The sequence below is a fragment of the Caloenas nicobarica genome, chromosome 4, assembly GCF_036013445.1.
Source record: "Caloenas nicobarica isolate bCalNic1 chromosome 4, bCalNic1.hap1, whole genome shotgun sequence".
Classification (NCBI taxonomy): Eukaryota; Metazoa; Chordata; class Aves; order Columbiformes; family Columbidae; genus Caloenas; species Caloenas nicobarica.
Window position 1 is genome coordinate 3,539,449 of NC_088248.1, and position 23,434 is coordinate 3,562,882.

The window sequence follows — 23,434 nt, forward strand, 5'->3', positions numbered from 1 at the left end:
GGTAAACATTAGTCATAGTTCCCGTTGAATTTCCGATCGGCATTCTTGGGTTTGTCAAAGCAGGCATTGCAGATATGCACACCTGCGAGTGCAGTATTCTAAAGAAATTATTCTTGAGTGAGTTTAGTTAATTTCTTGTAACCTAACTATGGTATATTTTACAGAAGAAAATGATTAAAACTGACATTTTTTTATGTCACACATATTTGAGCGTTTACATTGATTTTCTGCTGAATGTATTACTAAATATTTGAATTGCATTTCCTTGGGCACGGTGGTAACTTAGGGCAAAAAAACGTGACTTCTGGTTTGGGGCAAATCAACTGGCCTTTTTTGAAGGATTTTTCCGCCGCCTGGACGTGGAGCTCAGCCTAGTTCTTTAGCTCACAGAGATGGTATTTCTGTTCACCACCTTCAGGCCAAGGGGAAGCTACTTCATAAAGGAAAGTAGCATAGAAATATAAATTACTAAATGTGGGAAAGTGCATGAATGTCTTTAGTCATCACATTCATCCTCAAAAACTGAGTTGAGCCTTTTCCTTCTCTGTCTGGCTGCAACGGAATGATACTGGTTGTTTTATTGGGTATGGTCCCCGTCTAGAGCAGGGCTTTAGAAAATCATTCCTCTATTGCAGAGTTGAGTAGGGAATTAATTTAGCAGTGGTGTGTTAAAAGAACAGCAATAAGAAATACAAGTTTGGGGGGAGTAATTTCAGATGACTTTATAGGAAAATAATACTCCCTGTGCTTATTTACAGAATATCCAAATACTTTTTCTTATTGCTTAGTTCAGGTTGATCAGACCAATAGTCAGGCTGTGTAGCACAGAAACAACCTCTTATTTGTCAGAGACTTGACCACCAACACATTCTTTAAGAATTCTGCTATTTTATAGAAGAAAGCTGACTTCTTCTGTGTTTTTTTACCCTATATTTGGCATCTATTCCCTTACATATTCTGATGGAAAATGTTGCACAATTCATGCATTTAGTTATGTGAACAGTGTTTATAATGAGTTACAGTACATTACACTAATGAAGAAGTTTAATTTTACATCTTTACCTAGCTATAAAATAAACTATTTTATACAAATGAAAAGTTGAAAGCTTGGGAAAATATTTTTCTTTCTCTCTGAAATTACACAGCATCTCAGCTTGAAACACATATTTGCTGTAGGCCCCTTGTTCTTATGACTTGGAGTATTTTTAGAGATCGACTGGAGCTGTAAGAAATGAAACTTCAGCTGGATGACAATTTCCATCTCTTTAAAATGGCTAAAAGGTAGAAAAGGGAAAGAAAGATTTTGATTTTTAAAATTCATATTGGTGAGCATAGCCACTTCCTTGCAATTTCATGTGAGGTCTCTAGAAGACCCACGCTGTTGTGTTTTGCTGGCATTAGTTGTATTAATAACTTCTCATTGACTTTTGCTGAAGCCAAGGTTTCTAATTCAATTTTAATGGGCTAATGGAAGCTGGGAGTCCATATTGCGCATGATCTTAAGCGGATATTAAAGTGGGGCACATGCGTGAAGGCTGAGGAAGGAGTCGAGGTCAGACGGTTTTGACATAGATCCTTCAAGAAGTGAGGAGAACATAAGTGAGAGAGAAAGGGCAAAAATATCAGTGAGCTTGGTCAAAGCATCATTGGAAAGTGGGAGTGAGGGGCTGGAATAGCGATCAGGTTATAGAAGAAAGGCAACTGAGAGGGAGAGGGAGGCAGTCAAGGGGAATATAAGTGGGGGAGAAATGAGGTTTTGGAAAGAAACTTACTTGGCTTATTTAAAAGAAAGAACCAAATATTAAGGAAAGGATTGAGAAAAAAAAAATTAAATGCTTAAAACATTATGGAGGAAAGCAGGTTGGGGGAAAACAGAAGAGATAGTGATTTGAAGAACAGAATAATACGTTTTGAGAAACATTGTTTTATTTTTCTTTATAAATGGCATAAAATATGGTGCGTAGGTTTTTGTTTTCAGCATGGCAGGGAGGGCATAAGCAGTGATTCTTGTGTGCTCCTCAGAGCACGTGCACCACAGTGCAATTTTCGTTTAAGAAGTCCCTTATTTATTAGTTAGATGGATGTGGTCAAAACGTTATACCACAGACTCGCGTTCATTGCGGGTGCATGAAAAGCGGCGGTGAGGACCATCGCTTTCGTACTTACAGTGCTTAACCTGACATTATCATCTTGAATAGTAGTGGTATTTTCAATTTTCAAATAAATCTACATCACAGTGATTTGTTCAGTGTAACTTAACTCTTTGTTCCCCCAATTTGGAGCCCTCAGGGGTTATTCATTTATTTATATATTTATTGTTCGGATAGAATGTGTATTTTAAGTAATATAGAAATAACGTAAATATTTATTGTTTTTAAAAAAAATCCCTACCAGCTTGAACTGAACTGGCCAAAGATTGTGGATGCGTGACTTGCCTTCTCCCAGGGCTTTTGCTGCGTTTCCTTTTCCCAGTGCCCTTAATGCTGGCAATGCAATTTAGGTGTTTATATGTTGAACAGCAGGCAAAAGAATCACTGGAAAATACAGCACACTTTGCTGTTTTCCTCAGAACAAGCAACTTACAGTACAACTGGTTTTATCATTTCAGGAAGGTTATTAGAGTGTGTGGTTAGGACAGGCAGATACATTCTGGCTGTGTCGTCTTTTTGTATTTTGTTGTCCTGAGCTGTATTTGAGGTTTCAGGCTGTTCAGGACAATCTGGATGGAGCGAGGGAATAAGGAACCCCTGCAGATGGTATTCTTTCACCTATAAACCAGAAATGCTTTTAAAAGAATATTATTGTTCACATCAATGGTTTGCAGACGGGCAAGGTACATCACGGAGCGTCTGGGATGAGGTCACACAGTAGTTGTCACTTTGGGAAGAGGATCCACTTTTGGTTTCTATATGTCACAACCTCACTTTTACATTATGCTGCTTTGCAGGGTGCTTGAACGCAGACCAGCTTTTCTTTTTTTTGCCTCCACAATAAAGCTAGGTGAAAGCACGTTCACATTTTTTAATCATTTTAACGGCAATAGCTATTGATGTTAAGAGAACAGAGTCTGTGTGATCCCACTGAAGGCAAAAGGATTTGTCTGGGGAAGGGTACAAGGCCATTTCAGGAGCGTGAAGAACTGCAGGTCCAGGAAAACACCTGCTTTAGGAACAGTGCCGTGTTAATTCACTTGGGCTTGCCTGCTTACTGAGATGAGTCACTCACACAAATCTATCAAATCCTGTTCGGAGAGGGGTCTCTTTATTTATGGGAACAGAACCTCTCTCTCTCTCACTTAATCTGCATGTCATAGTCTTTAGGACATTACTACCATACGATGAAACTGAATATTTTATTGTTCAGCGCTAGTGGACCTGAGTAGGAGGAATGATACCGGAGAGAAGATAAAAGGAGTTGATTTTCTTTTTAGGTGGGCATAAGGGAGCTCAATATTACCAGAAAAACTGCTTTGAACAATGCCGATAAAGGAGAGGTTTAACGAGGCTGGGGCTGTTTGCAGAAAATTAGTCCGCATTAGGGTAATACTCCTGCAGGGAGCGTTTCTAATGCCCGCAGGAATGTGCCGGGGGGAGGCGGATCAGATTCCGACACAACCTCGCGAGCTCTCAGCTGCCGACGTGCGGTGGGTGCACCTGCGTGTTCCCCGCTCTGACCTCCGAGCGGCTTGAGAAGCTCTGGCATCTGGAAGTGCGAGGAAAGATCAGGTTTTCAATTTTTCTTTGGGGGGGAGGATGGCTTTTTTTTTCTCTACACTTAGAACGCCTCGTATTTTACATCTTTTTAAAGGACGCTGGCAACTATTTTGTGGATATGCTTTGTAGTGGTTTGAGTGTTGCATTCTTTTTTAAAATTTTATTAAACTGATATCTTAAAGATCTCATAGAGATACGTCCAAATAGATGAAGAGTATTCAATAAAAAAATTAGTTGGTTGGCAAGACTCAAAAAAGTAATTTCATACTCTGTTGCTTATCTCAGTAAGAATGTTCTCCCCGGCAAGTGCGGATTCAGGCATGACAGCTTCAGCATTTATCTCCTTCGCAGAGGTCTGGGATAGCATCTCTTTTTCAAATTGTGGCGATGTGGAGATCAAATGTAAATACCGCTCTACAAGGATTGCCACTTCAGAATGTTCTGCTTCAAAATTGGTATCTGCAGTGGTAACTTGCACAATTTAAGTGTGTGTAATTTGCTTCGCTTGGAATTAGCTGGTTTGTAATTACACTTTGATTTGCGTTCCTTTATCAGACATCACAGAGTGGTTAAGCTGTTCTGCTTATGGACTTCCATGTTGGTAATTTTACGGAATAAAATTGTCCTTATTAAATGCACAGATTTTCCTTTTTGGAATTTAAAAGTCACTCACTTTGGCATGTGTAGCTTATTTCTTGCAATCTACTTAATTGAGTAGTTTCTCTGTTTATCTTAAAATGCAGATAAATGGCTTTCAGAGCAGTGTTTATAGCTTAATAGTTCCTGAAATAAGAGTCAACATTATCTCCTAGACTCTACTAGTCATAACTAATGATCTCTCTGCTTACACTGTTGAGCAAGTCGGGAGACACTGAACTCTGCGGAGAGCAAGGGCCCGGTGCGGTGGGAGGATAGTTTGGATGTGGTGGCGCCTGGCAGACAGGCTTGCATGGCTCTGGAGTGTTAATTGGGAACCAAAGTGTCCTCGGCCACTTCTAGCCTCCTATCGCTGACCTATTCTACAAATATGGATACAGCCCTGAGGGTGAGTTGACAGCGCGCGGTCGTCTCGCTTCCCTCATCATTTAATAACATCAGTTTACTCTTCTATTTGCTTCAGTTTTGCCCATCAGAGCACATTTTGCAATGTGAAATCTCTGCAGGAACTGGGGATATTTTTAATGTTGCGAACATCGCTGGCAGCCAGCCTAACGGAGGCCTTGTGTTGAGGGCTGAAAGAGGAGGAGAAAATAATTAGGCAGCTGGCAGTTACTGCATTTTGTCCTAGGGCTTTTTTTTTTAAATGATATTTTAATGTATTAATGAAAGTAAGATGCTTTTTTTTTAATATTTTCCTGACAAGAACATAGGCTTGGTTCCTGCGTGGAGAGGAGAGTGGTAGGCTTTCTTTTGTAATAGGGTTAAGCGTATGCTTCAGGAAGAGACAGGAAAGAAAAGGAAAAGAAAAAAGAAAAGAAAATAAAAAGAAAAGAAGAAAAAAGAAAATAAGAAAGAAAAGAAAGAAGACAAGAAAGAAAAGAAAAAAGAAAAGAAAAAAGAAAATAAGAAAGGAAAAGAAAGGAAAACAAAATAAGAAAGGAAAAGAAAGGAAAATAAAAGAAAGGAAAAGAAAGGAAAGGAAAAGAAAGGAAAGAAAAAGAAAAGAGAAAAGAGAAAAGAAGAGAAAAGGAAAGGAAAGGGAAAAGAAGTAGATATACCACTCATGAGAAATGCTATATTATTATTACCTTGGGAACAAAAGTTGCCTGTTTACCCATGAAATTTAAATAACACAGGGAGCAGCAATGCCTCAGGGTGTTAAGCACTAATATTCTTCTATATTCCTGTCAACTTGTTCATGTGACCTTTTACCCGAGATTTTTTAGCTTGCGAGAAGAGCATTTATTGGAAATTGCAAATATAGGTGTTGTAAGGTGGACACTGGCCTTGAAGAATTTAAGCCAGCACAAGGTTCTGGTTTCAAACAGGCAATCCAACAGCCTGCTTTTGCTGCCTTTAGGTGAATTTTAGCTGGTGATACACAAACCAGTCTCTGTAACTAACTCTTATGTCTCCACAGCCATCTAGTCCACTGTTTTGGAAAGCTAATTGAATGTAAACATTTAGGTGGGTGACCAGTTGTAAAAGGAACTGTATACATAAGCTGTTCCTCCTTAAAGAAACTTATATCAGTCTTGTTTACGCTTCAGCTTCCATGTTTTTCATGGTTTTTCTGAGCTTTTCCATCATCTTAAAAGTAGGTTTTGAGCTTTGTATTGGCTGGAGAGCAGCAGGCTGGTATAGAGCACAGCCTGGGTAACACCACATGCAGTGCAAAGGCCGCGTTATACAAAGAAAGCAAACTCCAGACACCACTCACAGCTCTGAAGTTGTTTTTGTTGGATGTTCCTGTGAATGGACTATGAGAGACACGAGGCAGAATAAGCAGGAGGCCTGGGGAGAGATGGAGAGGAGCAACGTGGTGGCTCCAGCAGCACCACCAGGCAGTGCAAGCACTTGCTAGCTGGCCCGTGTTACAGCCTTGAGTTGGCAGAAGATGGCACGTCATTTGCACACAGCCTTGCTAGCAGCTACTACCAGTAGCTCTCTAAAGTAAAGGTGCAGCAGGAGCAGACCAAACAGCATGGAGGAGGGCAAACTCAGCAGTTGGCTCTGCTGGTATCGAATAGCTTTCAAAAAAGCATGTGTAAGGCTCCAAAAAAAAAAAGGAAATAAGTATTTGCAAGGACAATATATGCAAATTTTTAGAAAGAGGAAATTGGAGGCGACTTTTTTGTTTTGATGTTGACAATGTATAAAGTCTCGTTCCTTGCCTTGTCCTCTGTAGATCAGATCAAAAATCCAGATACCTGTCTTTGGTTATTTCACTAGGAATCACACCAGTTTCATGCAGCATCCTGAAGAGTCAGCCGTTCTATACAAAATCGGTTGAAAGTTCGTGTAGTTCCAGATTAGTTTTGAGCATTTTCTCATAGGAAGATAGCTCTTCTAAAACATACATTTTACTTAACCATAAAATAACTCTTTGGAAATAAACCCATTGATAAACAACAGCAATAAACCTTCCGAGAAGAAACCCGATACATAATTTTGAACGTGCAGATATCTCTTATTTTCATTATCAGTTTCCGAAGGTGGAATTAGATTGGGTAATGGTGGAGCAGACACTGAAGTATCATTTTGTAGAGACAGGCCTTCAAAGTACAAAATGCTGTGACCACGTTCTGACTGCAACGTCTGATGTTTACAGCTTAATATCAGAAAGAAAAAGAAAGCTGATTAGTAACAGTAGCTATAGGTCATCTCTAACAGTTACATACTAGCATGGAAATGATAGATGTTATGTTTTATGTGTAGTGGGTGTGATATATTAAATGACCATGTTCTCTGGAATGAATGGCAATTACCAGATTAGTTTACCTTGCATTAAAGTTACAAAGTAACTAAATTATTTCAAGGATGTGAAATAATAATCTCTGTGTGTGATTGTTTTTTAATAACAATATTCTGTTATATACCTGTGCAGATCACAATTACATGGATTTTTTTAACAGTTATCTGTCAACTCGTAAGATAAATATCAGGGTAATTAATTACTTTCAGTGATTGTCTCTCTACCTTGGGGTGGACTTCTTGCTGTCTTTCCACTAAGGGACCAGATTTTGCTCTTCTTTGTATATAGTTTTAATCAAGTTTCCTGCCGTTTTTGGGACATGCTATGATAAAACCTATGTGTCCTGGTAGCAACTCAAGAACCTCTTTGGTGACCCTTTCTCTGCAAAAAAAAAAAAAAATCACAAATTGCTTGTTGTGTGCCATGTTTTTTAATAGTCTGTTCTCTATTGATGTTTTTTGTTTTGCCTATAAAGTAAAGAGAAAGAAGCTTAAAAAACCTCATGATTGGGCTCTTTGGAAAACATGTATTGAGTTGGATACATGAGAGCCAGGCTGCTGTGGTGGATCCTGTATTGCAGGTAGACCCACTTTAAAGGGAGGTAGGGAGCAAAAAGCTCCAGTGTGAATTTCACATACTAACCTTGGACGCTGCTGTTAACCATATGGAAATAATTACAAAACCCGTATTGCTCAGAATCTTTATTTTATTCGTAATTCCAGGATTTTCTTTTTTTCTCCCACCTTTCTACTGTCAATATCCTCCGTAGCCTGAATATTGCTTTGCGCCTGGCTGGAATAATATTGTTTGCCAGCTTACAATCAAAGGGAGCACAGAGAAAAAACAGCTGAGCCGCATTAGGCAGAGGCAGCCTGGACTACATTTCTTTGCTGCTGAATAACACGCCACAGGTGCAGGATTAGCCCAGCGTACGGTGCTGTGTTTGCCCAGCGGAGCCCCCCGAGCCGCCCTCTGCCTCCTCACATGACTCTCGTCTTCGGGGAATCCAGCAAGCCCGCGGAAACCCGCTGTAAGTAGAAGGCTTAGCTTTTCAGCTCACAAAGAACTTGCCTTTTTTTATCTTTTTCCCCCCTTTTAAAATTTTTTTCTTTATTGTCTTTTTTTTTTTTTTTTAATTTATTTTTAAAGCCCGGTTTGAGTAGTTCAGCGGATTTTGCAGAAAGGTCAAAGAGGGGAACGTGTGACTGAAGGAAAAGCAGCATCGCTGGTATGCTGGCGAGACGTGGGGCTGCCCTATGGGGCGATGGGGACCCAGCTGCTGCCCCTGTGCTCTGTCCCAGAGAGCGGGACCTGGGGATGGCCAGCAGCAGGTTAGGTGGGGTTTTGTGTTTGAAGCTTCAGTTCTGGAGGAGAACGACATCCTGGAGATGTCCTGCTCGTTGCCTGGGACTGTGGGGCAGAGTTGGTGCGGTGTGAGGGGTCTGCTGCAAAGCTCTGGTTAGTTTAGTTTGGAGGAGAGAGGTGGTAGATTTACAGAGAAAATATTGCAGACAAAACAAAAGATTTCCTATTCCCGCTTCTGGTGAGGAAGGAGGAAAAAAAAAAAAGAGGCTTTCAGAAGACCCGGTAATTGGCATTCAGCCTGACAAGGAGTTTAAAGGGATGTTTCTCTTTTTCTCCTGAAATATGCTTTAATATTACTCTTTGGTTTGGAAGTTAGCTTAACAATAAATGTTATGGTAATAATAGAGCAATTTTGATGCCAGCTTTGCATTTTGAGGGTGAATTACAGACTCGGGACTGGTTTTAGCCTTAGCAATAGACACTTTTCTGTCTATCTTTAAAAGTAATTTGGCAATATATAGCGCATGTGTATGTCAATAATTCTTATTAAAATGCTGCATCTGCTCTATACATTTTAAACACTAGTTAATTGGACCAATAGCCAAATAATAGAACCACATGTTCTTTGTCTGCTAAAACTTTTTGTCACTGTTCATTTATGGCAGAATTGTTCCTTGCTTCATACTCTATAGAGAAAGACTAAGGAAAGAAAGGTAGTCATGCTGCTCTTGAAAACTTCTGGTCAAGAAGTAGAGCACGTGGGATACAGGTTTTAAGGATGTTTGCAATTCGTTTTTCTTCTTTAGACTTTGAAGTGCTTTATGAAGCGTAGTTACAAAGATGTACCCATGTGACATGGGAAAAAACCAAAGCAAGCAGCCCTGGTGGGGCTGACGGCTGGTTCCTCCTCTTGCAGGGACCGGAGTGGGTGGGTGAGTGTGGCGTCCTGCCCATGGGAACCAGCGGATGGTTTGGTGGCAGTGTCATCTGGCACGGCACAGGTGGCATCCGCCTCCTTCCTGCCCAGACACGAGCTCAACAGATGCTGTGGAGCGTTCAGACAGAGAAATGCTTTTAGGCTGCTCGAACGCTTGGGGAAAACCATAGCACTTATGTCTGTGGTCAAAATTGGTTATTGTTCTTTCACACATGCAATTAATTTTGGTTTGCAATAGAGACGCTTTCCTCCCCCTTTAAATGGATTTATTTGTTTTCTGTCAAAGTGAATAAGTCAGTGACGCTTTCTGTTGCATTGGGCCACGTTTGCAGAAGATAAGATTTGTGCCTCAGCCGTCCTTCGTGAGCACAAAGATCTTCTTCATCGCTCGCGATTTCTACACATGCAGTTCAAATCCCCGCTCAGCATGTGTGGGGAGGCCAACAGTAGCAGCAGTCAGTGCAGTTCAGTCCCTGCCTTGGCAGCTGAACAGGGCAAGAATTTATACCGTCACTTGTTCAATTACTGCTTGGCCTGGTCACTTGGCAGGGTGGCATTTGCCTCGGGGAAGAAAACAATTCTTGCAGGTCCTTGAGCGCTTCATTCAGCAACAGTGAGTTGCTGAGCGTGTCATAAATTTGGGGGGTGTAGGGATGCCGATGGCATCTGCCAAGAAAAATTATCAAAATATACCAGTGTTTTTTCAGATGCTAAATTATCTGTCCTTCTGGGAGATAGGCACTTGAGGAAAAGTGGGGAGGGGATTTGGTAGGAAGCATTATCATCCCCACGATTTGGGAAGCATTTGTGACAAGCTCATCAACACACCAAGTTTAAAGGAAGTTATATATCTATATATGGCCATAACATTTTTAAAAAGCCATTAAAAATATAGCTTGCTTATGCCATAAGATATCTATATGACAGTTTTGTTCTTTTGCATGTCTGCATCGTTAAATTTATTCTTATGAGAAGAGGGAATAACTCCAATGTAGTAGGATTGGGAAGGGAATTCATGATTTATGAAGTAGGTTACTCTTTAGGCTGAGCTGGGTATATGTCATGTCGACTCATGAGCAGCCAAATCCAGTTAGAAGGGCACTAGCACCTCTGAATAATGTTGGCACTGTCTTCTGCAAGCATGGCATGTGCTCATGCTAATTATATTTTAACATACAGGTGCAGTCTTTGATGTTGGGTTGAGAATGGCTAGCTGATATTTTTATCTTCCAGGCACTATTTTTGTCTTGACTGCTGGCATGGTGCTCCTGGGTTTCTTTTCGTTGGAAAAGGGAACAGGAGTGATGGTGATTTATTAAACATATCTAAGAGACTCACAGGGTCAAAACTGTCTATTGCTCTTTCTTTTAAATGCCATTGCCTGAATGCCTAAATCTAAATATCATCTGAAATTATAAGAAGTAAAAATCTACAGCTTGCCCGTTGCAATCTTTGGTGCTTTCCTGAAGATCAGATAGCAAAGCATGCTTTAGTAGTGATGGTATCGCATTGCGTTGCTTCCTGTCTGTATTTTTTTGATCCTGTTGCCAGTGCTTAGGAGAGTTTTCCAAATTGCTTGTGATGATGTTTGCATAATCTCCTGATGGTGGCATTTGGTGTTTGCTGCTTGGAATTGCAAGAGTATGAGGGGATTTGCAGCTTAAAACCAGAAATAACTAGCTTTGGATATTAACAGCAATCTCCCTATCTTTCTTTACATAAACGTTTTCTAAATTAAGAGTGCAGCACAGACTCTGCTGGTTGTAGTTAGTATCCAGACTGCTTGTTTCACGTCTTTGTACCCAAGCTCCCATTCCTTTTTTTGATCAGGAGCTGCTCATAGATGGGAGACGGGGTTTTGCAGCTAAGCCTTGGCTGGCATAGTTTCCTAAGTTTTGATGACATTTAGCTAGACATTTTGCCCAAGCTGCTGTTAAGTAAGAAGTGAAGAAGCTCAGGTACATAAAAATGATGAGAGATAAAAACAACCCTTTTCTTTCAAAGGAACTGCTTCAGCAGTTTCACTGAAATAGTTATTTTTTGTTTTCTGTGGTAAGGAAAAATGGTAAGTTTGATGAAGACATGAGGCTATCGTTTAATGTGCCTTTGTACACTGTACCTGCGCAGTAGCTTAGTTTCTATCTGAAGCTATCCTGTAAAGTAAATGTAGGCACTCGTTGTGGACCAAACTGATAGGTAAAGCAATATATAATGTAATGCCACCATGGAAAACTTGCATTTCTGCATATTTTCTCACAAAGCTAGGCTATTGTGCCTTTGAAATAAATAACACTTTCTAATTATTTTGTGGTACCTTAAATACCAACACTTTGGGGAGATCAGAAGAGGTCTGATCTAGCTGCACCTGCATCTCCTCTGGTTATTTTCAAGTGATGCTCCGTTATGACTCAAAGGCCTTCTGGGGATAAAGTAAGACCAGACAGTCATTCTCAGATCTGTTATTCTCATACATGCATCGAACAGTAGTGCCTTTATAAAAATGTTTGCAAATGTTTGTTCATTTTGAATTGTAAAAGAACACACAATTCAGAAAAGAATAGTGGTAGCTCCAATGCATGCTACCTCTGAATTTGCTCTGTGAAATCCAGCTCTTGAAAAAGAGATTAGAAATAAAGAAAACATGGTGATAATGAGAATTACGTGAAATACCTTTTTATTCATCTTTGCAAATATTGAAAACTCACATTTTAAAAGCTTTTCTTGGTCATCAAGCATTTTTAGATGGAATCAAAGGATTGCAGAAGGTAGACCTAAGCGATAAAGTTGAGGAAATTCTTCGTTAATGGGGAATTACAGTGGGTAGGGGTAAACTTTACTGAGTCCAATCTGGCAGGCCAGAACACTTTGCATGTACTTTCCTTTGTAAATTTTAAAGAAGTCTCTCTTTTGTGCTTTTTTCCTATTCTGTTGGGACAGTCTCTCATGCTATGAAAAGTGTGCCAACCAGTTCTAATTTTTTTCCAAATGAAAAACATGTCAAAGACTAACTGTGGCGAGCAAATGAGAGGAAACCAGGCAAAAGTAACACTCAATCAAGCTATGATGTAATAGTGGTCAGCAAATTACATGTGCATTTTCCATGGGTTATGACACCAAAGCAGCCTTTGCACTTTAAAGTTGCAAGTAGAATGCTACGAGTATTAATTTGAAGGGTCTTGTCTCAGTGGCTTTGCCACAGCTTGTTACATTCCATGCTGAACTTAACTAATTTAACTAATAACGTCCTGTGTGATTAAGATGGTCAAACAGGCTTTGTGGGAGAAAGGTGCTTATCCTTTTTAAACCAAACACAAAAACAGTTTCTGAAAAATAAATACATTACTTAAAGTAGAGCCTTACACATGTAGCTATGTTGGCACTTGGTGGCAACTCTGCATATGGACAGAAGAAATTTTAAGAAAACTATCTTGACAGATTGTTTAAAATTACATCAGATTGTAACCTTCCTTTCTTTGCATCATGAATAGAAGCACAACCACCCCAAATTTTGAACTATATAGATGAGAGGGAGCAATGTGTAGGTTCCACATACTTTGGTGTACAAAAAAATCCAGCATAGGTGGGAACTACTACCAACACACTACAATTTTACTATGCCAATTTATTACAGTGGATGTATACCAGGGTAAAGCTAATTTAGAACACCATTTGATACCAACCTCATTTGGAGCTCACTAGTGCAAGTACAGTCATGCATTGATTAGAAAACATGTTTTTTTCTTTTTTTCTGGTGTTTTTATGCCAGATTTTGTTTACTGTGGTTTTGGATCAGAACTGTGAAGGTCTCAGCATCTGACCTTTCCTTGAGTTTTATGGTAGCCTTGAATATCCAGCAGAGGGAAACCGTCATGAGCCATTTTTCCTTCTCTGTTATATGATTATCACCAATGAAAAGTGTTTTACTGTTACCCTTGACTATTTTACACAGTAGATCAGGCTGACTTAAGAGGTGTAATTTATTCCAACTCCTTTAACTGCACTGTGTTCACCAAAACAGCCCTTTATCTGATGACTGTGAAGTACAGTGAGTTAGCAGTTAGTTATTTCCCTTTCTCTTAAAACAATTGAGTTTGATGGTATAGCCCTGGCCTGCTGGGAAGTCATCAGGCTGTAGTTTATGACGGAGCATGGGAAACTTTAGCAAGGTGTCGCATGATAGTTTTGTATTTTAATACAAGTATGATTTGAGGTATAGATGAAGTAACTTTGCGGTTTAAAACTTCCATCCAACAGTTTTGTGAAGTTGACCGATTTTCTTCCTTTTAATTGCTGTTCAGACACTTTTGCATGAGCGTACTCAATTTCCAGTCCGAAGCAGCAGCTGAAACAGCGGTTCTGTGATGTGCAAAGCTTCCTACGTCTACTTTCTCTGAAGCATTGAACATTGCTCCCCGTCAGCAAGCGCTGTTGCAAGCCAGACGTTGTTACTGGCCTGGGAAAACACAAATGGATGGTACTGCAATAGTTCGAGGTTTCAAATACCCTACATAGAACGGCGGGTGAGCAGAGCACTCTGATACTTTTCTCCTGAATAGATCCCTCTTGATGCCCTTAGCATCTGCTTTGGGAAGGAGCAAGTCTGACTTTTGCTCCTGATTAACCTGTGCAAAGTCCTGAAAGGTCTGCTTTTTCACTGCATGTAAATCACATGGCTGTGGCATAGAAATTGATCTGTTGAGACAACTATTGCAAATTATTCATCCTCTGGGAACAGGACAGCTTAAGATTTGGATTGCAGAATACAGAGTAACAGAATACAGAGCCTTTCGCCTCCTACATTACCAGACTTGTTGACTCAGAGCCGTGCCCAGCAGTCATTCCCATCGGATGGCTGTGGGCTGGTGTGAAATGAGCTATTGGGCTTTATCCAGATTCTAGCGGAGAAATTCCTGTCCAAATTGCATAACTATGGCTACAGTTGGCAAGGGTTGGAGTGCTTATTGGCAGCCATAGCAGAGAGCTTGAGGTGTGAATGTATATTAAGAGATGGGCTCTCTAGATCAGATATTTTGGACCTATGTGAGCCAATGCAAAGCTTAAATAGGTGATTTTCCTTCTGTGTAAGGTACCGCTGTCTACAGACCTATTAAACCAACACTAAACAGCATTATTTAAAAGCAAGATATAAGTTGTCCTAGTGGTTACTTGACTGTGATTGTGGAGTGGAGGTTTGTGATCACTTATCTATCATTTAAAAAATTATAGCAAAACCAAAAGTCCATGAAAGGGCTTGCCACATAAGAAAGGAGAAGTTAGTTAGTATTTAGATGCAAAGGCTTAGGGACCACAGACTAACATCAAGTCTAGGAAGGATGGGAAGAAAATAGAATCATATATCCAAGAAGGTTTATTTGTTGGCATGGAGATTAGTAGGGGCTTAGACAAGACATTAGTCATTTCCATGGTCATCCAGGATAACGCTTTCATTTTATAGCAGTTTATATGTTCCTTATATTTCTTCTCCTGGCTTCAAGATCTTTGTAGATGTGCCTTTCTGTAAAGACTGCTTTGGGATATTACAAAGGATCTCAGGTGGAGCAAAGCATGTAGAGAGACACACTAACACATTGGGGAAAAAAAACCAGCAGCAGCATGCTTCTGAGCACAGAGTCCCCTTGCTCCGGTAGACATTCGTAACAGAGGCCATCGCAATTTTGAGCAGTTCCAGCCCCACAGAGGAAAATACTTCTCAGGAGCAGTACTCTGAATAGACGCAAAATCCCTGGTGGCTGCCTGTGGTGGAAGGTGCTTTGTACATGCAAGTGAATTTTTTTTTTTTTTGGGGGGGGGAAGGCAATAAACTGAGAAAAATAATCTAAATTTGATGAAGATATACCAGTCTGATGGTGACCTTCAGGCTCCCAACTGTTTTGATTAATTCCCTGATGCAGTCAGCAAGGTTCTCAGCAGACTAGAACAGCCTTATTTCTGATACCACTGTTTTTCTGCAACTATCCTGAGCTGTGCTCAGTTCATCAGGGAGGGGAAGCTGGCCATGAGCTGCAACAGAATAGGCTACAGCAGAGAAACAGCCAAATTTAAATAGCCTGAAATCCCTTGTTTTCAGGGCATTTGGACATAGCTCCTTAGGAGAGCTTTCAAAACCAAGAGGGTTTCTAATCCCTAGATAGGGCCGGGGCTGCATGACCGACACGTGCTTGTTACAGCACAGCTGCTGATGCAAGAGGAACAGGCTGTTCACCATCCCAAACTGTGCATTTCACACCTGAAATCAGGAGAAACTTATTGCTAAACTGGAAAGCTCTTGTGGGTTTCTTCTTACACATTACATTTTGGCGAAGAGGCTGCAGAAAATCTTGCTGCTTGGAAGTCAAGCAGATGTAGAAGTCAAAAGACCTTGTTGAAACTCAGCTCCGAGTAGGAGGAGTTTTTATGTGTTCCACGGTCATTTCCTGGGTGAGACATCTGAATTTCAGAGGGACAGGGTCTGCCCATCTTTTTAGCTAGCAGCCAGGAATTTAATGTGTAAAAGGAACAAGAGAATGGAATGAGAAGAGTTTTTGGTTTTAGAAGACAGGAAAGGGCCTGATCAAAATTACCTATTACTACCTCTTAATTGTATGTATTCAACACTAAACTGCAATGATTTTGCACTAGTTTTGACCATGGGCATTATCTGAAAGCAAAATTGTAGTCAACATCCCTACTTCAAGCTCTTGGAAGGTGCAAATTTGAATGCCAGCCTATTTGTCCTAAGTTTTCTGAAAACAAAACTACATCTCTAAACAGCCACCTAGAATCACAGACTCATCTAGGTTGGAAAAGATCATCAAGTCCAACCGTTAACCTGACGCTGCCAACTCTACCACTAAACCATGTGATCACCACCTATGATGCTTTGATGGTACTTCAGATTTCTGACTCTAAACCAGCATCTCCCACCTGTCTTATTTTAACTAACACTACAACCAGGCCTAGGGATGTAAGCTGCTGTTGTTTATGGCAGGTTCTGCAGAAGCTGTTCATGATCACACCCCTGATGAGTGATGGGCACAGACTGCACTGGAGTATGATGGCCTTATACATTTGTTGAAAACCAGAATGACTTTCAGTTGTATGTATTATGAGGAAGGTACTTAGTTGTCTAAATGTAACATTTTCAGGCGCTTTCAAATGTGTGATTAAACCTCCCTTTTTTTTTGGTACTAGGTGTAAAATGCTTTCGGTTTTGAACTCCTTGCTGAGGAACGATCGTTGCTGAAACTGTAGGTAGCTTGTGGAAACAGCCATGGAAATTATACACAGAGCAAGCTATTTCACTTTGTTGCCTCATGAGCTTCAGAGGAATACAGACAAAAATTGCTGATCGAAAGAGAATTTGCTTAATCTCTAATCCTGTGACCCAGGGAGCAAACATCTGTTAGTACAGATTTGTGGTACGCAGGCTGCATTTTAAAGTACCATAATAATGAAAAAACCCACAAACACCACAAAACCAAACAGCACATTTTTGGTCTTAATTTAAGCACCTACTGCATCTTTAGGTACATGTATGAGTACACAGATATACAATGTATATTGAGTGAGCTAATTCATTTAGTTCTAATTTTGCCAAGTGTTAGTAAAAGCAGTATGGGACTTCGACATCCAGTTGTGTCATGAATCCAATTAATATTTTGACATTGGGCACAAGGGTTACAAGCCCATAGTTTGTAACTAGTTTTCTGGTTTAAGAGGTCAGCTAATCAAAAATCCAGTCGATTTTGGTGGAATACATAGGTACTGAGCAAAGGTCAAGCCATACAAGTTTTATATTTCATAGATATCACAAGCTGATATGGTGAATGATTGCCTTTCATGTGTATCACCTTCATATTATTAACATGTCTCTTATGCAAGGAGTGGAAGGGCTATGCTGTTTCAAAAAGCTAACGATTCTCTAAATGAGCCCTTCTCACATGCAAAGCCCCAGTGTTTCCACAGCTAACAAGTTTCAGCTTTTTCCTAGTTTGCTAGGAGCAAGCTCACATGTTTCTTGTTACAGCGAGGAAAATGAAAGCCTGTCTGCCAGCGCCTGTCCATGTGCAGGGCTTTCCTACCAGCACTGCCACAGGAGGAGCGGGGTGGAGGTGGGATGGCCACTCTTCTCTTTAGTGACCAACGACAGAACCCGAGGGAATGGCAGGGAGATGTGCCAGGGGAGGGTCAGGTTGGAGATTAGGAAAAGGTTCTTCCCCCAGAGGGTGCTGGGCACTGGAACAGGCTCCCCAGGGAGGTGTCCCGGCCCCAACCTGACAGTGTTCAAGAAGAGACTGGACAACGTCCTGAGACACACGGTGTGACCTGTGGGGTTGTCACATGCAGGGAGAGCAGCTGGATCGATGATCCTGGCGGGTCCCTTCCAGTTCAGGACATCCTATGATTCTACTTGCTCCCATCAGCTCTGTTTGCCCATCTTTCTGGAGGGAGCTGAAAAGGATACAGTTTTCTGTCAGCTCCACACTATATCAGTCCTGATGGTGGAAGTCTGGGGAAGATTTTAGAGTCAAAGCTGCAGTTCAGGAGCCAATCAAAATAATAATAATAGTAATAATAATGCCAATTGTTTCTAAAGACCTAACAGCAAATTTCAAGCCTGCTCTTCAACTACTCTGTTGGAGACAGCTGTTCGCAAATGACCCTTTAGTAAGATTTCTTACAGGAAAGCAAAAGGAAAGTGAGAAACTTCCATGAAGCTTTTCATGCTGATCTGCTTTTTGTCTTTGAGGCTTAAAATATTCACAGCCACTGAAAGCTGATATTTATGAGTGGGGGAGGAGGCAGTTTCTGAAACAGCTCCCAGCCCATCACCAACATCTCTAGCTGTACTCCACCAGCTCCATGGAGGTTCAGTACTCTGATATTTTTGGAAGTAATCACATCCATATATTTCAGCATTGTTCATTCTAAAACGCATTCTTGCCTTTTGCTTTGTTTATAGAAATGAACTATTTTTCCTCGTTTTCCAAGTACTGCTTATGAAATCCAGAGACAGAAAGTACTGTTGAACCTCAAGGAACATCACTTTCTGTTAAATCTTTGTTGAATTGCATGGCCATATTCTGCTCTGCCTGGAGTACCATAAATCTCGTTCATTTTTATGGGATTCAGTGGATGTAAATGCGTGCCAACTACACAGACAAAGAAAGCGCAAAGGTGTAACCGAGGATTTGACCTGCGTAATGCAATAGGAGAAAAGCTGTGCTCTGCAGTCTGAAAAGCACAACGTATGTCTTTGGCAGCAGCAGAACTTGAATATCAGTATCTTTGATCTAATGCCACTGAGCCCCAACAAGCCTCAAACACAGTGACCATTTCAGAGGCTTCTACAGAAACCTGCTCTGTAGTGAAGACCCAGCTCGAAAACTTTCTCAAATTTTGATGGGTAGAAATAATGTAAAACCTCCACTTCAAGTCTTGCAATGCAGCCTAGAACTGTTTCTTTTTTTTTTTTTTCCACTCCTTATATTTACAGACAGTTTTCTAGCCATCATGCCTTTGCGAAGTTCTGCCAAGTTGAACATGGAGACCAGAAAAGAAGATGGTGAGAGCACAGCACCTGCCCCACCACAGAAGAAGCTGTCCTGCCAGTGCCACCACCACTGTCCTGAGGACTCCGTCAACAGCACCTGCAGGTTTGTGGGGTATATATTTGGTGGTAAAACATGAGAACACCTATTCCTGGTAGCTCCGCAGTCACTAGTTGAGTGTTGCAGTTTTTGTTTAAGCAGTATTTTGTAAAGGAGTTGTTCATACAGTGCCTATATAAATCAGGGGCAATTTTTACCTAGATATCAGCTGCATATTTATATTTGTGTGTTAAGGTGTTTACATCTTTACAGTTTTAGATAATATTTTCATTAATTCATTGCAGGTGAAATACTCTGAAGGTAGGAGTTTCTTTTTAGAGGTGCATGCAGTTAGCAAGAGGACACTTAATGGCGATATATTGAAATGTCAGTAAATGCTAATAAATTTATAATTGCTCTGTATGGAACACCATCAGTTATAGCCTAGAGGAGCTGTAGGAATGCAAGCAGCATTGCAGCAGGCCAGAGCTGTGAGCCCAGCTGGACATACACATGGGGTACGCAGGGCTGTTTGAGGTGAGACGGTCTAACATGGTGTCAGCTCATTGAAAAGATAGATGGAGAAAGCCTTAGGTCCCTGAAGATAGCGATTGTTTTGTTGGATTTTTATGAGCGTTGTTTTGTAGCCTGACTTAGTTCTGCTCAGCCTACAGCTTCGCACTGAAGTGTATCAAAGTTTTGATGGCAGCCGTAAATACCATTTCCCCTTTCTATCCTCTTCCTTCAAACCCATGCTGTAGCCAGGAGTTGGCCCTAACTGCTCTCACATGGCAGGCAGTTTAAAAAGCTGTAAAACCCCGCTCTGATATCAATTTGCAGATCCCCTGCAGCGCAAATCGGCTGTTTCCTGCTCCTGCCCAGCGAGAGCCGCAGCTTTCACACGTGCTGTCTCACACATGCGGTAACAGGGAAGCTGCAGATGGCTTTTAAATCCAAGAATTAGGAAGCACAAAGGGATCCATGTTAAGGAACTCACTGAACAAGGTTTATACCTTAGCTGGGTATGCCTGCTGTTGCACATTGCTTCATAGGTACCATTGACATTAAGTATTTTTCATGCTACCAGGAGCTGTGAGTAAATCTCCTGTTACACAAATCCATTTTATTTTCCCCTCACTGAGATACTTTAAAGAAATTCTCTTCAGAGTCCCCCTTACAGTGTCAAATGCCAAACTTGGTTTTAGCTATTAATGCCCAAGGATAGGCTGTTAAATAGTAATAAAATACAAAAAAAACCCCTTTCGTCTTCATAATCTTTGCACATATCAGGCTTGACCATTCTACTTGAGTGACAATTATTTTTTCCAATTTAGGAGTCAAAGTAATAACAGAAAATTAAATTTAGCCATCAAATATTGATCACTTTTCTGTCCAGGAAAACGGAAACAGCTGAAAGGTTTGCATTTTATCCAGAGCCACTCCTCTTTCCCATCCTGTGCTATCACCTGAGCACTGTCCACCTTGCCAGTTGCCCTGGCATAAGTGAAAGATTACTGAATAGTATGGAATAATACAAAACAAAAAAAGTTTAATTAAATACCCTGCCTTCATGGCTTGTCAGCAATAATCATTTTCACAGCAGCGATCACTGCTATGAGCCCCCTTCCCTTGAGGTGAGAGCTGCAGTGAGGTACTAAGGGACATAACACCCCTTGTTTCCCTTACATCTGCTTAAACACTAGTCTGTAATCCTTTGTTGTTTAAATTCCCTAATCTATAGCTGGAACTAAGGATGAAACGTGGGACATTATGGTGAGAAGAATATCCTAAGTCTAATGTTGAGAGAGCAGTTAGGTCTCTGGTTAGCTGGCTGGGTTGAGACCAGGTTTCAAAGGATTTTATCAAGACCAACCAGGCTAACAGAGATTATTAGTTTCCCCTGTGTTTCGGTATCATCCTTCTAGTCAGGCAGTAATTTTGTCATTTCATTCTAGCTCAAACAAGTGTTGACACAGTTTTAAAGCACTCAGGAATTCTCACTGAGCCTCACTATAAAGGAAGTTTCCCTATATTGAAGTTCAAACAGTATTGATCACACTGTGTTTGTCTAATGAATAAGTGAACTGCTCCAGATTAAAAGTTATTGCATTAATTATCTTCTTCCCTCAGATAGAGCCACTAAAAGCCTTTTATATTTTATATTTTTAAAAAAAATCAAATCTCTTGGTGGCTTGATCAGTCTGTAAAGCTTTGGGCTGTACATGGACCTGCAGAGCTTGGATCTGCCAGCCCTGTGGAGAAGAGTCAGCGCACCCTGGGGCACTCAAGGGCCTGGCAGAGCCCTGACACGCAGAAAATTCACTGAAGCACATCCACAGCCAGGGCTTGGGCTTTGGAGAGCATCATCACGAGCTGTCCCTACTGGGGCTTTCACCAAAGCAGGGGAAGCCTTTTGTGTGCCCAGGGGCAAGGAGGGCTCTGAAAGCTCGATGGGAAAGCATTTCCAGCTGTGCTTAAATTAAAGCTCTCAGAGTAAAATAGCTAGTCCTATTGCAGCGGCCATTAAAAATTTCTCATAAAAAGCAGTCTGCCATCCCACCTGAAGATTTTGGTCTACTACCACAGGTCTTTATCTGTTAAAGTGTAGACTCTGCCTGTAGTACCCATAGTCTAAATGTTTATATAAAAATGAGGACATCTGGTGGCCACTTAAAATCCTCTCTATAATTGTATTTTTAGACATTTAAAAGTCAATATTCTTTAACCACATCTGTATCAAATCCTCTGACAGCCTGCTGTGTTCCTATACAGAATTTCTCTTTCTTTATACTTCTGCAGCTTAAGTCCAATAATACTTTAGGGAGCTAAGGATAACACCGCAGCTTAAAATGCAGATGGCTTTCTAGATCAACAGAAAAGCAGTAGCTCTAGTTAGAGTACGCTTTACAAATGGGGCAATCCACGAGCACAACTAGTTTTGGAAGACCCACTACAGAGTTGTCTCATCAAGAGGAGAGTCAGTACAGGGAGCAGTTAAACAGGGCCAAGCCAGGAGCTGAGGGTGATGTTAGGGCCACCCACCAGCACCCCATTTCCCCAAGGGTACCTGAACACAACGGGCAGAGACAGGTCCTACAATGGCCCTTCACACAGCTGTCCAGTTCCAGGCAGGAGATGGGGCTGGAGACAGGCATTTCTTCACCATCACCAAGAAGGGTTTCATGCTCAGACTGGAGCTTAAATAGAGCCCCGTCACCATGTGTATGGGTGGGGGGGTCGCAGTTGCGGCTACTCTGGGCAATTAAACCTCATTAGTGAACTCAAGGCGCTGACAATTAAGATCTTTGCCAAAGGTTTGCAATCCTCTGCTGGTAAAGGCTGTGTTAACCTGCAGCGTGTTGAAACGTTATTCTTCATTCTGAACATCTGTGCAATTCATATGAGGCTTTCAGTAAAGAAGCTCAAAGCTGCTTTGAAGACAGCCAGGACCTCATTTTATTGTTCCATTTCAAGTGTTGTGTGCACGAAGTGAACATACGGGCAGTTGTGTCTAATCATTATTAATTACATATTTTTAAAAGTAGCGTTAGATTTAATTTGCTTTGATTGTAATGGGATTGCAGCAAAGGCAGAGGCTGATTAGGTGACTCGTTGTACTCTATTTTCCATTCACAAATAAATGCTGACAGCTTTAAAGATTGGGCTGATAGAGTTTAATTTCTTCTGCGTTGCCTACTGGTCTTGATTGTTTCTGCGTCTTTGGTTATCTAAAGCAATAAAATAATTAAGTTGCTTTTTCAGTGTTACCAGAGGTGATAATTCACTGGAGTGATGTTATTTTAATTCTCCTGTTCTCCAGATGATAGGACTGAATTGCCTTTGTAATTTGTTATGTAAGAGGAAGAAGATTCCAACAGTGGGCCAAAGAACTGAGTTCAGCCACCTTTTCTTTTAAGCAACTTCAATTTTTAGGGTAAAGTTGATCATTTTCTGATAAAGGAGCTATGGTGAGATCTTACAAGTTAGCCTTTCATTTTGTTTTTAAACTGTCATTTTTTTTTAATGCAATCCTTTATACTGGGCTGTACTGGAGGCAGTTAAGTCCGCTTTGATGAGTAAAAAACCGAAACCAACAAAAAACACAAGCGAACCCCTCCAAACAAACAAAAAAACCCAAACGAACAAAAAACCAACCAAACAAAAATACACGAATGTCAACAGAGACAAATTCTTGCGAGCCCCAGTCTTCCCTTGCCCCCTCTGCTAGGGCTCTATGTTTCACACGAGGCTCAGTAAGTGACTTTGCCCCAAGTGCAAATTAAACTAAAACACAAAGTCCCCCTCCCACACTTCTCAACTGTGCCCCAGAAATTCCTCATTCTTACTTTAATTCAGGACTTGCCCATTTGGTTTTTAATATAAACCTTCAGCTACATAGTCATGCAAGTCCGATCTCCCTCTATTGCGATCTGTTGTGTTACTCTCAGTTTTTTGATGTGTGGGAGTACTTTGG

General features: G+C 40.9%; 1 protein-coding gene across 1 annotated transcript in view; it reads left to right on the top strand.

Moving 5' to 3' along the window:
* BMPR1B (bone morphogenetic protein receptor type 1B) overlaps positions 1 to 23,434 on the top strand; it is a 222,748-nt gene that overhangs the window by 176,441 nt on the left and 22,873 nt on the right. Inside the window, exon 3 of the mRNA XM_065633542.1 lies at positions 18,867 to 19,026. Coding sequence (XP_065489614.1) covers positions 18,884 to 19,026 — 143 coding nt within the window. The 5' untranslated portion in view covers positions 18,867 to 18,883. The remainder of the gene's footprint in view (positions 1 to 18,866; positions 19,027 to 23,434) is intronic.